We start from the raw sequence: 16,408 nt of genomic DNA, 5'->3' as shown, positions 1-16,408 counted from the left end.
ATCTCAGGCAGGTATCTAATTTCTCTCAACTCTCGTTTCCTTATCTGGAAACTGGGAATGATAGTATCTATTTTCACAGGATTACTGAGAGGGGACAGTGAGGTAATCCATGGGAGCATCCCAGCCTGCGGCCTGGGACCTGGCAAGTACTCTAGACGTCAGTGACTCTTCCTGAAGGCCTGTAGGAGCCAGTGTCCTCACCTGTGAAAGGAGGTAAACACACTTGGAGGGGCGTGAGGGGCAGGGTGGGTGCGGAAAAGCAGCTGCACACTGGACCCTCAATCATGTCCCTCTGGGGACTAAGGATGGCCTCTCGGCAGGTTAGAGCTGCTGTGTGCTGGTCTACCTGCAGCCATTACGAAAACCGCTCAGCTGTGCACACAAACTGGCCCCACTTGCTGGCAGGCACAGCCACCCGCTGAAGTAGCATCATGTTCAGCTGGATCCGATTTCCTCCCCAAGGCATCCTGCCCATCCACTCACCTTCCATCCTCTCTGGAGTGGCTGAGCCTGCTCCACTGGGAGGGCGCTGGCGGTTCCCAGAGTGACTGAGGCTAGGAGGTGTCACCCCATACGATGTGTACTGGAGGAGCGCATCCAGAAGCCAAAAACAGTCTGCAAAGTCAACAAGCCTGTTTAGGAATTCTTTTTTTTTTTTTTTCAGACAGAGTCACGCTCTTGTCACCCAGTGCAGTGGCGCAATCATAGCTCACTGCAGCCTTGAGCTTCTGGGCTCAAGTGATCCTCCTGCCTCAGCCTCCCGAGTAGCTGAGACTGCAAGCACATGACCCCATGCGTGGCTAATTTTTTATTTTTGCAGAAATGGGTCTGGCTGGTCTCAAACTCCTGGGCTCAAGTGATCTTCCTGCCTCGGTCTCCCAAAGCGCTGGGATTATAGGTGTGAGCCACCACACATGGCCCGGAATTTAGCTTTTAAAAAGAAATCTCTAAAGGAATTTTTTTTTAAGTTAGTCCCCAAAAGAGGGGGAAATGGGAGTTCAGAAGTCACGAGTTTACGTCAAAGTAAATCCAATACACTCCAGATTCCCCTATTCTCATAAGAAATGCATTCTCAGTGGCCCAGCTCAGCCAGATCGGCACACACAGGCCTGACCTGACCAGGGCTCCACTCCCCAGTGCCTCGTGGCTCCAAGTGGTCAGCACCACTGTCCACCGGGCTGCACCAACTGCCTGAGTGCCACACTCAGCTTCTCATGGATAGGGGCAGAACGGAGTTCATTCAGAGACAGTGAGACCATGTGACACCCACTGAGAAAAGAAGGGCCTGAGAGCGGGGGCTCAGGGGCAACAGGGAGAGGAGAACAGAGAGTCATGGCTCCTGCTGCGTCCCAGAGGCTCTCCTGGGGAGAAGGAACTGTACTGATACCCCAGGGGGTAGAGGCAAGGCCCAACACCCATGGAGCATCTGTTCACTTGAGCTGGGCTTCGAGTCGGCAGGGCCCTGACCACTGGAAGTGCGACAACAGAGAAAGGGCAATTTGTTTTTGGGGACACCTTAGAGTCGAGGCCCTGGGCTAGCAACAGCTTCCATTCACAAAGGACCCTTTCTGAGCGCGAAAGCGCCACCCAGTATTGGAACCGGAGCTTCTGTTCCCATCTTGTTTCTCCTGGGCCTGCCCCTTCAAGTCCCATTAACATCAAGCTGGACCAGACAAGACCCATGCAAGAAAAATGCCATTAAGTACTCTTCTTTCATTAAAGTGCACTTCTGGTCAAGTGTTTAATGCCCCTGAAAGGTTAAAAAAGCTGCCATTTTAAATTTAAGGCCTAGGACCATCTTCACAGGCATTTAAAATTTAATACAGATTCTTACCAGGAGATCTCAGGTCTTAAAATCTCTGTGGAAATAAAACATTAATCTCCTTTAACTGTGGCTTTAACCCTCACTTTTTATTTTTATTTTATTTTTATTTATTTATTTATTTTTTTGAGACGGAGTCTCGCTCTGTCGCCCGGGCTGGAGTGCAGTGGCCGGATCTCAGCTCACTGCAAGCTCCGCCTCCCGGGTTTACGCCATTCTCCTGCCTCAGCCTCCCGAGTAGCTGGGACTACAGGCGCCCGCCACCTCGCCCGGCTAGTTTTTTGTGTTTTTAAGTAGAGACGGGGTTTCACTGTGTTAGCCAGGATGGTCTCGATCTCCTGACCTCGTGATCCGCCCGTCTCGGCCTCCCAAAGTGCTGGGATTACAGGCTTGAACCACCACACCCGGCCTTATTTTTATTTTATTTTCTTTAAACAGTGTCTTTCTCTGTCACCCAGGCTGGAGTGCAGTGGTGCGATCTTGGCTCACTGCAACCTCCACCTCTCGGGTTCAAGCAACTCTCCCGCCTCAGCCTCCCGAGTAGCTGGGATTACAGGAACACGCCACCACACCTGGCTCATTTTTGTATTTTTAGTAGAGACGGGGTTTCACCATGTTGGCCAGGCTGGTTACGAACTCCTGACCTCATGATCCACTCACCTCGGCCTACCAAAGTGCTGGGATCACAGCCGTGAGCCACCGCACCCAGCCCATTTTTGATTTTTAAAAAGACCCATCCCAGTCTAGGGATTTACATAAATGCCAGGAATGTGGTCAACTTCAGCCTGAAACGGAGGGGCACACACACACCTCTCAGTGCATGCTCTCAGGGCCTCGTTCCTGTAACTCACCACCTGCCCTCTGCCCCAAGTTCCCCAGTGATCACAGTGTGTTAGAAGGCTGTCCTTCAGTCCTGGTGGTGTCCTCATCTTACCAAAGTGCTTACTATGGAGCACTTTTACCACTCTTTTTCTCCTTTACAAAATGAGAAAAATAGTCTGTGCCCAACCTCAAGCCCCCAGATCTAAAGGCTGCATTGAGAGACTGAAAAAGAGCGGAGGGAAGAGGACTGATGTGCCCATTTGCCTTCCCTTCACGCCTCAAGATAACAAAAGCTCTTCACTGATAAAGGCTCAGAAAAGCCTAAATTCCAGGTCTGGAAGGACAACCAAGAACCAGCCCTCCAGGAAAAGAATGTGTCAGACCAGAGAAGGGTGCCCCCACGTGGCAGTGCCCACAAAGTGCAGGCAGCACGGGGTAGGAAGCCTGGAAGGGGCAGGCCCCAAGGAAGTCAGGGATGGGGCTCTCCACCCAGAATGCGGGGGTCCCGCCTCCACTGGCCTCAGGAAGGTGAAGATGGAGAAGAGGCATTATGGCCCGAAAAAGTAGTTTTGTTTTGCTTATTAAATGTGTGCAGACTCAGACACCCATCAAAATATTCCAAGCAATCAAAGCGAATGCAACGTCTCCAGCTGAGCCTGGCTCAAGTGAACAGATGTCGGCTGATCTGCCAGCATCTCACGGGCGCCTTTCCAGAGACAAAGGGAAGAAAGGATCTGAGTGCTGAAGTCACTAAGCCCATTTGCGGTTTTCATACCCTTCTGTCGGTGACTGTCATCCAAGCAATTGGAGTCCCCATACAGTACAATCCGGCCTCCACCCTCAGCTGGAAGCTGATAAAGTCCCAAAATGGGGACATTTTCAACAACTGCTGTTTCCTGCTTTAAAACCTCCAATCCTGAAATCACACAACAAAAACAACAGACATGAGGGTTTCCACTGAGCAGTGTCACTGTCTGAGATTTCATCCACATGACAAACAAACCACAGTTACAAAATCTAATATTCAATTAAGACATGGCAAATTTTTAGAACAGAAAAGCCTTAAGAATAAGCCTTTTAGAATAGAAATGTCTTAAGTGCCAATAATTTGTTTTAGCAAAATTCACTTTGTATTTCCGTATCTATCCACTTTAATTTTTACTTGCCACGGCGGTACATAATATTCACAATTGTAAAGGTGCTGCCTCTACCTTAAAAAAAAAAAAACTAAATTTTATCTCCTCTTATTATCCTGAAAGGCCTATGTTTTCAGACAGTTACACAAAGGGCAGCCAGCAGCTCTTGCTAAACACACAGGTTTCTCTATGAATACAGTAATATATACTAATACCCAGGTTTCATGTTTTATTATGAAAAGCTGGGACAAATGTAACTAATTTTTTAAAGTATGTCCACATATTTTTAATTTAGGTTTAAGACATTGGTTACATTAATTTCACAAAGACACATGTTCCAACAGCACAGCCTCCTATCTTTGCCCAGATGACATAATTTAAAATTTATAATGAATCAAGAAGTCAAAAATGTATAAATGCCACAGGTAGCATCATCAGTGGCACCACCAGATAATCTAGGAGTCTCTGCCCCTAATTCAATTGCTTTCCTCAGCACTAGAACATGATGTACGTCTTCACCAGAATCTAGTATTGTCCATGTTGATAACCTCTGAAATGTCTGTAGCTCTATAAACGTGACATTCCCTGCTCTCTGTGTGGGAATCCTACTAGGAGCTGAGTAGAAGAAAAAATACGCTTTTCTTTGGAAGAGGGAAGAAGTCAGGAGAAACTGGAACACATTCACCGCCATTTGCCTTATGGTATTTGATGGGAGTTTTATTTCTGCCATCAGGGTCTTTTCTGATGAGGCATAACCCAAATTCCTATTTTCAAATTCTTATTTTGTACCCAAAAGATTATTCCATTTAAAGTCTTTATGGGAATAAAATGCCCCTTAAAAAAATTTCATTTTCACACTGTAGTAGAACACCAAAAGAAAGCATGTATCCTTAAATCTACTTCTGATTCTCCCTATCCACCAACCAAAAACAAGGATCTCCCAGAGGGTACAAGCCAATGAGACCACCGCTTTGAACCCTTGCTTATAGCTAGGACCTGAAGTGATACTGCCTACGAGAAATGCTTTTAGAAAGAATCACTAGGCCGGGCGCGGTGGCTCAAGCCTGTAATCCCAGCACTTTGGGAGGCCGAGACGGGCGGATCACGAGGTCAGGAGATCGAGACCATCCTGGCTAACACGGTGAAACTCCGTCTCTACTAAAAAAAATACAAAAAAACTAGCCGAGCGATGTGGCGGGCGCCTGTATTCCCAGTTACTCAGGAGGCTGAGGCAGGAGAATGGCGTAAACCCGGGAGGCGGAGCTTGCAGTGAGCCGAGATCGCGCCACTGTACTCCAGCCTGGGCGACAGGGCAAGACTCCGTCTCAAAAAAAAAAAAAAAAAAAAAAAAAGAAAGAATCACTAACCCGTGGCCAAGTGACTGTGAAAACAATCATTATGTACCTCAAGTTGAAATATAACCCTCTGAAACACAGATCCAGTTACCGATCAACCTTGCTTTTGATAAAAGGAAAAAATCCCTTCCAGGTAATATAAAAATAAATTCTATATTCCAGTTGCAAGTAGATAAGGTGAGAAATCCTCTCTTTTCACCGTTTTCAACAATAAAACTATCTTTAACCTCCACGTACAGAAAATGGCAACCTTTACAATGGAGGGGGCCTCTCATTCTGAAATACACAGTATCAACTTGCATGACAAAAATGAATCTTGTACATTTTCACAAGCCTATTGTTTGGGGCACGTTAACAGTCTCAAAGCTCCAGCACCCACGTGTGAGAGTAGACACACGTGGTTCAAAATGACAGCTCTGGGCTGACAGCTCACAGGAAGGCTGTAGTGTGGTTTCTGCTCACCTGCCCATACCCTCCTGCACCTGGCTTTCCAGAAGGCAGAGGCAGCTACTCCCACTGCTCTCCAGTTCACCAGGTGGGCATGGTGCACTAAGCACAGGGTGGTATCACGAATATCAGTTCTAGGAGAGCTTCCTGGGTGATGCCTGTACACAGCTGAAGCAAAACTGCATGCAAACACCGCTCTTCAGAGAATTCTGAGAGGCTGGTGTATAATGAATGTTTCTTATCTTTGAATAGTTCAGAACTCCAAAACATGGTCAAAATTTTTCTAAAATCTTGGTAATCTGGCAATCACAGAAGCAGAACAATTCATAAAGGATAACAAAAAAATTCATCAAATAACCTTGAAGGTGGTTTTTTTTTTTTGACACGGAGTCTTGCTCTGTTGCTCAGGTTGGAGTGCAATGGCATGATCTTGGCTCACTGCAACCTCTGCCTCCTGGATTCAAGTGATTCTCCTGCCTCAGCCTCCTGAGTAGCTGGGACTACAGGTGTGTGTCACCACACCTGGCTAAATTTTTGTATTTTTAGTAGAGATGGGGTTTCACTGTGTGAGCCAGGATGGTCTTCATCTCCTGACCTCGTGATCTGCCCACCTCAGCCTCCCGAAGTAGTGAGTACCATTCAAGTAATAGTGCAAAAAATTTTAAAAGAAACCAAAACATCCAATGGACATGGGAGTTCTTATTGGGGTGATAGCATTGTTCTGGAAGTAGACAGTGGTGATGCTTCCACAATTTTGTAAATACACTAAAAACCACAGAATTGTACACTTTAAAAGGGCAACTGTTACGGCATGTAAATGATATGCAATAAAACTTATTAAAGAAAGACAGAGATGAGAGACAGAGAAGTTGGGGGAAAGGGAGAGAGAGAAAGAAGCAGCAAAAGGCCCATGAATGGCACCCTTTACCTTGGTCCTTGAAAGTCTGTGTTATCACGACGCCATCTTCTGGAAACTTCGCGATGCTGCACCCCGATGCATAATACACTAGGAAAGAGTGTTCAAAGTCAAGGGAATGCAGGAACGCCGAACGCTTTAATAAATAATAGCTACTCGTTTACCCAAAATACATCCTTCAGACGCTATGTATTTTTTTTAATTGTTTTTAATTTTGAGGGAGGAGCTGCTATTGCCTTGTCACACATAAAGTACAAGTAATCACCTCAAAATTCAAGTGAAAACCACTACTAACATCAGGTTTCTGAATATATTTTATAATTCAAGGAAAAATATTAATATTAGGTTTCTGAATAAATGTTAAAATTCAGAGCAGTCAGAGGCTCAAAACAAGCTCCCCAGACTTGCAGAATGGGTACTAAGAATGCTCAAGATGTTCTTCTCAAAACCAGCTACCAAAACCTTATCCGTGGGGAAACTTCCTACACGAGAAACACAAAGTTACTTCATGAATAGAACTTTGTAAATAATTAGGAAGCTATGAGGTAGTTCCTATTTAGGACTATTACATAAAGACTCTAATAGGTAGCACTAAAATTAGGAACGGCTACATAAAATATTTTCATTAAAAAAAATCTGGATAAAACTAGAGCCTTCTAGATGTACTTCTGAAAAAACTGATGAGTTCTTTCCACAGACTCCACTAACTGAGGGATCATCATTTTCTTTCTCAAGAAACCTAGACTTCAGAGGTGTACAACTTCTGCTCTCACACCTAAGACCACGCCCTCGGGGAGACACACAGAGCCTTACTGTCATGGTTGGCCAGCGTGAATTCTCCTTCATACAGGCCATCGCTGAACCCCATGTTCCACACAGACAGCAGCTCATTCAGAGCTGGGATGTTAGCTCCTCCAGTATCCGGCATCCACCATTGCCTGGGAAAGTGGTAACAGACACACAGGGCACAGGGAATGAAGACACGCCACACACATTGATTTAGTCTCGATGACAAAACTCAATTTCTCCTGCCATAATCCAGTCCTTCCACACTAAGGTTTCAACGGAAACCAACTGTCTGGGTTTGGGTAAAACTGCAAATGTAAATGCTTTGGTTGATGTGCAGAATTAATTAAAGCGAATTTATTTTAGGAAATGAAAATCAGTACTTCACTGAAACACACCAGAGATAACTGCTTAGCCTACACCCAGCAAAGCTCAGTGAAGGAAAAGGAGATGAGAAAGAGGCATAGAAAGGTTCAGTCACAGATTCTAAAGAAACCAATTCAAAACATAAAGGTGATTATGTTTATAATACACTGGGAATCCTTGATCCCAATTAAGGGGAGGACATTTTCCCCTTGAGTAAATTAAGTACTATAAATACAAGTAAATTAGTATACTTATTATATTAGTATACTGTATAATTATTTAAATATACAACAATTAATTTACTTGAAATATTCTTTAAGTAACAGTTCCTTTGGTGCATTTAAATTTATATATACTCAGTAATAGAGTGAGAGTGGAGAAGAATTAAACAGAAATTTAAAGCAGAAGTACCTCATATCTAAGATCAAGGAAAGACAACCCTCTATATTACTAATAGTACTCACAGTCAATAAATGTCTTACTTTATGAGCAACTTTCAAGAACATCTCTACTGTATAAAGGACTATTTTCCTTTCTGTGTGTTTTATTTTTCCTCTTTGAGATAGGGTCTCTCTGACACCCAGGCTGGAGTGCAGTGGCTTGATCTCAGCTCACTGCAGCCTTGGCCTCCCAGGTTCAAGCGATCTGCCCAACTCAGCCTTCCAAAGTGCTGGGATTACAGGCATGAGCCGCCGCACTCAGTCAAAAGGATTTTTTTCTAATCAAGCTCTCTGAATACGTCTGTACTAACTGGAAAGACCACCAACAGGTCAAATCATCACGTAAGTATTTGCTGGGTAGAATTTAATTCACCAAAAGTCACATTTCTTATACAAACACCAATGCATATCATCAGTACCTTGTGTTTTCATCATAAAACTTCACTTTTCTCATAACGGAAGTGTTGTACCAGTCACTGAAGATGACTAGTGAGAGGCCATTGTCCACGTCCCTCCGGAGCTTGGCGATCTCTTCGGGAAAGTACTCCTCCTCACTGTCCACCATCAGCAAAGTTCCTGGTGAACAAAGAACCAAGGCTGGGAACTGTCGCCTCTGAATGACAGGACCGCTGCAGAAACACAGTGTGTCGCCGGGTCCACGTCTCAGGTTACTGACACCTAACAGTCTGGTTTGTGCCGCCCTGTACCACTTTAAAAGGGGCTATCAAAAGTAGAGGATCAGGGTCCAGCAATACACAGGGACTAACTGTGATCTGATTTCATTTGTGGTGCTCAGGATAACGATGTTTCACTCACTTGAAAAGGAGCAAAATATATGGCAGAGCTATTTTAACTTAATAGAAAAAAGAGTACGAATACCCCTGTCTCCAATCAGTCTGTCTTGTATTTCAGCTGAACGTCACACCCACCAACACCTGCTTCAGAGCCTCGCCCCAGGCTCACCCAGCTGTGGAACCCACGGTGCATACTCCCTTCGTAGCTATCCCTGAAAACTGGGATTCACTCCTCAAACATTTAACAAACATCCAAAGTGGGTGGAAAGACCATCTGGCTAGCACAGCATCACCACTTACCATACTGACTGGCATCAAAACATGTGAAGGGGGCCCCGAGGACCTCCACAAAGTAGCCCATGCTTCTCAGATGCTGGTACATATCCCTGAAATTGGTGTGGATGTGATCACCATTCCTGAAAAACAATAGGCCACAGCATTAAAATGATCAATCTTTACTGGCAACAAAGGCATATCCGGCCACAGGGCCGCCTCTGCAGGAGCACCATGCCGTGGCCCACAGAGAAGGCCTGGATGGCTGGCCCACTGGCACAGGCTTCAGCTTAGGAGACCTGTGTGCTCTGACCTGGACACATGGAAACGGCTGATAAGAAGAAACTATGTGCCTGGCAGGTGCGTGAAAGAAACAAAATGACAGAAGAAATGGCCAAAGACATGTTTAAAGTGTACTAGACCATCACTGTAGCAGTGGTGTGTACAGGGCGGCACAAACCAGACTGTTAGGTGTCAGTAACCTGAGACATGGACCCGGTGACACACTGTGTTTCTGCAGCCGTGGTGTCCTGTCATTCAGAGGCGACAACCATCTGTGTCTGAGAGAAGACATGCAAATGGCCGCAGGAGTGAACGGACGCTGGAACAAGCCACGCAGGGTCACGGTGCTAAGACAGCGGCAGAGCTAACTGATATCACTGCCACTGGTCAACTTTCCATCCCCATCCCTCCCAAATGTGCTCACTTTCCTATGGGACACTGTATACACCCTCTATGGGTCACCCCATTCTCACCTCCCAGTCCCCCAGCACCCTACTCCTCAGCAGCACGGACTCCAGGTGCTCTTCGGCAGGCCCACAGGCTCACCTTGGTCTATGAACTTCCCACCGCTTCCTGTCTACCCGTCTCTGATCTGAGCCCCTCCAATCTGGCTGCCAGAGACATCTTATTTTAAAAGGCAAGTCTGACTCGGTAACTATCCTGGGCACATCTTTCAGTGCTTCCCCTTCCCCTACTTTCAGCATGGAGTTCAAACTTAGTCCAAACATGAAAGCAGAAATGAGCTTGGCTAATGGGCCAAGAGAAAGTCAGCCCAGCTTCCCTGCAGGGAACAGGCACAGGGAGAGGAGGTAAAGGACTGCGGGGGAAGCAGTGCCAGATTCTGAAGGGCTGCATAGGTCACACCAGGAGGCTTGGCTAGGTGAGGAAGTCAGATTAGGCAGTCACTGGAGAGCTTGAGGCAAACTGTGTTAGCATTTGTTTTAAAAAGACGACCAAGGTTGCTACAAGAGGAGCGGAATTTAGGGCAACAATAGCAACAGCAGTGGCATTCAGGAGCTACTGATGCCGTCCAGACAAGAGATGACAATGGCCTGGACTAGGGTGGGAGAGGGGAGAAGGCCAGAGACGGCATGATCCAGGATGTAGTCTGAGGGTAAGACTGACGGCTTTGCTGACTGGCTCAATGGGAGAAGGAAGGAAAAGAGAACAGTTAAAGGGAACTTCAAGCTTTTACTGCACAATCATACTTGTGAAAGTTTCAAAAGAGAAGTCAGGCTGCCCTAAGAGCATGGCAAAGGCCTGAACATCGCAGCGTCACCAGAGTCCAGGCTCCACGAGAAGCTGAGCAACATCTCCTTTCCAAGAGCTGCGGGGACAGGGGTGCCTCCTCCCGCCACGGAGGCGGGGGCGGTGAAGTGCGTCCTGTGGGGCGCTTACCAGTCTAAAGGGTCATTCTTCATCCTTAAATTATCCCTGGGGAAATAGCCAGGCGGATAGCGGAGGTTGTGGTACTGATCCCAGAGCACTCTCTTGCTTCGCGGCGGAGTGGGAATTATCTTCACTTTAACGGGGAGCTTCACTGTTGAAGTCTGTTCTGCACCATTTTTTGACTAAAAAAAAAAAAAAGAAACTTGAAATGCCCTCACTGCCCAGAACGAAACTTTCAGCTTTAAAAACATGATTTATATTTATCAATTTAACCTAAATAATTTGAACACAAGAATTTCCAATAACAAATGTCTGATAAAAGATTCATGTATCACAACTAAGTCTATTCAAACACCTAAAGAGTTTAAGAGTTAAAATTTAAGGCATATTCTATTCATAAAAACTACTAGAGCCTCATAGGATTAACCCTACACTTCCTTTTAGAGAAGGTATATTTTTGGTGCCCTTCTTTGGAGCTTGAAACCTGGTACCAAACAGTCTTCTCTGCTGTCGTGTGGCCATTGCTGACTGAGCTAGTTCTTCCAACTCCAGCAGCTCTGGAGGCCCTGGAACCATCCATTGCAGCCATCGAGGCTAAGCCTATCTGTCAACTGTACTTCCAATGGAGACCCCAGGCATTTGGCCTTCCCTCCCTGAAAGGTGATGTCCAGCAGCTAGGAAGACAAGCCACTTTCCCGCATGTCCTTGCCTCTGTCTCTGCTGGGGAAGCCACAGTGATCATGACATGGCCCTGAGCAATGCCTTCCCAGGAAGCCGCTTTCTTGGTCACAGAAATGGAGATGGCCAGGTAGCCTGACCAAGGCCATAAGACCGAGGAGTAGGAGAAGGCGACTTCAATGTTGTCTCCGTTCTGTGGCAAATAGGGCTGCCAGTCAGGCTGCAGGAAAAAGAAATGAGGCAAAGGCTGAAGTGAAAACCTCCAAGAGAAAACATGTGGAAACCAGACAAACTCAATTCTTACCAAAACTGGTTCTGAAAAATATTTCATTAAATAGGGAAAAATAAAATTTATACACAGATACTAAGTAACTACAACCAAAGTAACCTATGGACTGCCTGGAACATACCACTAGAAAAGTCTAGAAACCGCTATTTCTGACAGCCTCCAATTTTATGGAGACATTTTTTTTTCCACTATAAAACAGAGGAACTTTTGTCAAAAGTTCTTTGGTGAAGAACTTTATCTGACTGAGAGAACTTACACAGATGAAAACTCTCAGATTTAAGGTTATTTCCCAATTAGTTGTATGCTTAAAAAAATCCCATTAATTGAAAGTAGTAACATGACAGGGACACCAGCTGTCCAGAGTTACATTCTGAAGCTAGAAACAGGTGGCCGGAGGGAGGGCTGGCTCAGCTGCGAGATGACCACCCTTCTACTCTCCAGGTGGGAGAAAAGCAGAAAGAGAAGCATGAGCAGAGGCCATCTGGAAGAGACGTCAATGAGAGCTTGCAACTAACCAGTATTTTAGATGAATCTAAATTACTCATTTCCCTCACAATCCACACAGCCAGAACTTACTTCCCAAGTAAGCTAGTGTGTTAAGAAAAAAGTATGAAAAAGAAAAATATCTGTAGGCTACGGTGTCCAAAATAATGAGGAAGAAAAAGGATTTTTAAAGAATGCTCTTGGGGCCACTGGTTTGCAAGTGAAAAACTTTCGCTCATCTCTTGTAACACATACCAAATTAACACATATGAAAGAATTAAATATTTAACAATCATATACATAAAAATTAGAAAAAATTGAAATTTTATTCTATCTCTGGAAGGATGTTTCTCATCTGTAAAACAATAGAAATCATAAAACATAAAAATTCAACTACATGAAATGTAAAACTTTTACAGAAGCAAAAAAAATCCCCACCACAATAAGTAATATTAAAGGGAAAAGAACATCACCTGGAGGAACATTTTGCTTAAAACACAGCAATGGTTAATTTCTCTACGACAGGACGATCCTGTTAGGATTGACAGAGAAAATCCCAATTCCAGGAGAAAAACGGGTTAATGAGATGAGCGTGTAACTCATACAAGAGGAAACACAATTTGTAAACACACCAAAGATACCCACCCCACAAAGAACTGAAGTGCACATTATACACAAGGCACCCATTACACAAGGCACCCTCTAAGTTGAAGGCTGAAAGATGTACCATCTAGAACAGCCACATGCCCAGCAACAGACGAACGGAGAACCACCACGTGGCCGACCCGCCCAGTGGAGCACTACTCTGCGTGGAAAGCAGCACGGCACTGACAGCGCCACGGCGTGGACACACCGTGAAAACCTGAAGCTGAGGGAAGGAAGCCGGGCACAAAAGGACAGATACTCTAGGATTCCATTGATGTGAGAAATCCAGAACAGGCAAGCCCACAGAGACAGAAAGCAGGCTGGTTGCCAAGGACTGGAGGAAGGAAGAAGGAGTGGCTGACATTGGGTATTAAGGTTTCTTTTAGGAAATGTTCCTGAAGGAGATGTTGGCACAACCTTGTGAATATACTAAAACCCACCGAACTGTACGACCTAAAAGGGTGAATTTCATGATACGTGGATTTTATCTCAATTTTTTAAAACACTACTGGAATAAAAACACTTTAAAAGGCAAATCCCCCAGTGAAGGTCTGGTGGAGCCATCTTCTCCTGAACCCCACTGGCAGCAGTCTAAGCTGACATAACTCTACTGGACAGAATTTGGTAGGATGTGCCAAGAGCCATCCTTGACTGTTCACACCCTCTGATTCAGGGAGCAAATCCAGGGAGTTTATGTTAAAGACATAATTCAAAAGAAAAGAAAACCATATATGCAAAAATATTCAGTGAAATGTTTATAGTTGAAAACTACTTAACAGTTCAAACAAAGGAAATAGTAAACAAATTATAATTTACTATTTCTACATAAACAACCATTAAGAAGTATACTGGTGCCACGCATAGTTGAATTTTTCTTTTCTTTTCTTTTTTAGAGACGGAGTCTTGCTCTGTTACCAGGCTGGAGTGCAGTGGCATGATCTCGGCTCACTGCAACCTCCGCCTCCTGGGTTCAAGCGATTCTTCCGCTTCAGTCTCCCGAGTAGCTGGGACTACAGGCGTGTGTCACCACGCCCAGCTAATTTTTGTATTTTTAGTAGAGACAGGGTTTCACCATGTTTGCCAGGATGGTCTCGATCTCTTGACCTTGTGATCCTTCCGCCTCGGCCTCCCAAAGTGCTGGGATTACAGGTTTGAGCCAACATGCACAGCAGTTGAATTTTTCAATGTTTATGATATAATGAGAACCACCAAAAAAATTGTAAATTTTTGACAGTTGCACAATTATAACAAAAAAATAAGTATTGCAGATAAGGGCTGGAAAAGAACATTTAAAAAACAGTGGCCAAGTTAGTATGCTAAAGCTGGAAGCGAGTTTTCTATTCTTTTTCTCTATTTTTAATTATTGTGATAATGTCTATGCAGTTAAGATTTTTAAAAATTTACAAAACAATATTTTTTAAAAAAAGACTATCTTTCAAACACATTAAACGATAAAATACTGGCAGGCGTGGTGGCTCACACCTGTAATCCCAAGACTCTGGGAAGCTGAGGTAGGTGGATCATCTGAGGTCAGGAATTCGAGACCAGCGTGGCCAACATGGTGAAACCTCGTCTCTACCAAAAATACAAAAAATTAGCCAGACGTGGTGGCAGCACCTGTAATCCCAGACACCTGGGAGGCTGAGTCAGTGGAATCGCTTGAACCTGGGAGGTGGAGGTTGCAGTGAGCCGAGATCGTGCCATTGCACTCCAGCCTGGGCAACAAGAGCGAAACTCTGTCTCAAAAAAAAAAAAAAAAAATGAAATACTACAACTGGGCCTTTAATTACAGGCGCAAAATTATACAGAGGAAAAATCAAATGTAATTAGCTGACTTAGGAGCCAAACTCAAGATGCCAAAGCAAAAATGCAAAATTGGTTTAATTAATATATACCCTGACTTATTCTGTAACAGACTTAGGATATAACAAATCACTACTTCCAATAGCTCTGGCACCCTAGGCAGGGCTATTTCCTTTTTTTTTTTTTTTTTCCCAGACAGGGTCTTGCTCTGTCACCCAGGCTAGAGTGCAATGGCATGATCTTGGCTAACTGCAGCCTCAACCTCCTAGACTCAAGTGATCCTCCCACCTCAGCCTCCTATGTATCTGGGACCACAGGCACGTCCACCATCCCTGGCTAATTTCTTTATTATTTGTAGAGACAGGTCTCACTTTGTTGCTCAGGCTGGTCTTGAAGTCCTGGGCTCAAGTGATCCTCTCTCCTCGGCCTAGAACTTTTCCTTTTTTTGAGTTATTTCTCAGCAGAAATAACCATGGCCTAAAGGTCTGGGCTATGTCTAAGTTCACCAGCAAGTCAGAGACCAAGTCAGAGAGAAGTTTCACCTTATCTACAATTCTTCCTGTGACTCCCATGCCGTTGAGGATGGTGACATTAACAACTGTCGGCATTCCTCCATAGTAGATGGGCTGGGAGCAGTAGGGCCACATGTAGGGACACTCAGTCAGATCTATGTAGCTGGGGCTCAAACTGAAATAAAGAATACAGTGTTAGAGTAGATCATATGAGAAAACTACAATGAAGCAACACAACTGTACAAGAAAGAGTTAACAAAGCAGACCGAGCTTGAGAAGGGCTTGCTTACAGGGCTGTCCTAGGCTGGCATCTGGGGACTTGGCTCTGGAATGCTCCTGCACAGATAAGGCCTCTGTGCCAACCTGCTGTCTATACAGATAGTGCGATGTGCAGGGACACCTCTGCTTTTGCAAGTCTGGAGCTGTGGGAGTTGTGACTGGCAGAGAATGAGTATGTGACCAGCCCTAATGGAAACTTGGACTTGAGTCTCTAGAGGGCTTCCCTGGGCACAAACATGTACCCATGTCAATGCGGTCTGCTGCTGGGAAAGGGGCCAGCTCTGAGACCCCACCTGGCAGGAGAGAGGGGAGAGCTTAGGAAGCTGTGCCTGGATTTCTCCGGGCTCTCTCCGTGTGAGGTGTCTTTTTCCCTTACAGAGCCGCTGTGCGTCCTTGCTGTGCCACTATAATGAATCTTAGCTGGGAGTGTGACCACAGGCCGAGTCCCATGAGTCCTAAAGCGCCAAGCGTCGGAGAGGTGCTGGGGACCCTGACGTAACTTGTGTCAGAAGTGCTGACACAAGTTCTCTGGCAATTATGTTGGTTTCATGGTTTCCCCTTATCTGAACTGAATTTGTGTTGGGTTCACATCACTCCTAGTGCAGCAGCGGTGTCAGCTACACCCGAACAGGTGAAAAGACAGGCAAGAGACAAATGTTTCAGACAAGACGTGACCCAAGACGGCACCCCTGAGAGCACCAGGCATATGTGGATCCTGCTTCTCAAGCTGTACCCATGTGCAGTGGGCATGAGGCTCTGCTCAACTGCTTCACCTCATTACAGGAGATGCCAGCCTTTCTCAAACAGCAACTACAGTATAAGGAGTATTTTTTATTAGTTTGTAATAACAAAGATGTATCTGGGCCAACTGAATTGCTACATAAGAAACCA

The 16,408-nt window shown here is 45.2% G+C and overlaps 1 protein-coding gene across 2 annotated transcripts in view; it reads right to left on the bottom strand.

Annotated features, from left to right (window-relative positions):
- The window catches only part of MBTPS1 (membrane bound transcription factor peptidase, site 1), a 67,225-nt gene that overhangs the window by 6,461 nt on the left and 44,356 nt on the right, over positions 1-16,408 (bottom strand). The window contains exons 12-20 of one of the 2 annotated variants that reach the window (XM_010355642.2): positions 15,269-15,413; positions 11,538-11,726; positions 10,838-11,010; positions 9,185-9,300; positions 8,510-8,666; positions 7,312-7,436; positions 6,511-6,588; positions 3,420-3,560; positions 484-615 (exon numbers count right to left, since the gene is read on the bottom strand). In XM_010355642.2, coding sequence (XP_010353944.1) covers positions 484-615; positions 3,420-3,560; positions 6,511-6,588; positions 7,312-7,436; positions 8,510-8,666; positions 9,185-9,300; positions 10,838-11,010; positions 11,538-11,726; positions 15,269-15,413 — 1,256 coding nt within the window. The remainder of the gene's footprint in view (positions 1-483; positions 616-3,419; positions 3,561-6,510; positions 6,589-7,311; positions 7,437-8,509; positions 8,667-9,184; positions 9,301-10,837; positions 11,011-11,537; positions 11,727-15,268; positions 15,414-16,408) is intronic. The other variant, XM_030924369.1, reaches the window with a different exon arrangement.

This window comes from Rhinopithecus roxellana, chromosome 20 (assembly GCF_007565055.1).
Source record: "Rhinopithecus roxellana isolate Shanxi Qingling chromosome 20, ASM756505v1, whole genome shotgun sequence".
NCBI classification, from domain to species: domain Eukaryota; kingdom Metazoa; phylum Chordata; class Mammalia; order Primates; family Cercopithecidae; genus Rhinopithecus; species Rhinopithecus roxellana.
The sequence above is the reverse complement of the archived record's forward strand: the minus strand, read 5'-3'. Positions and strand labels throughout refer to the sequence as shown.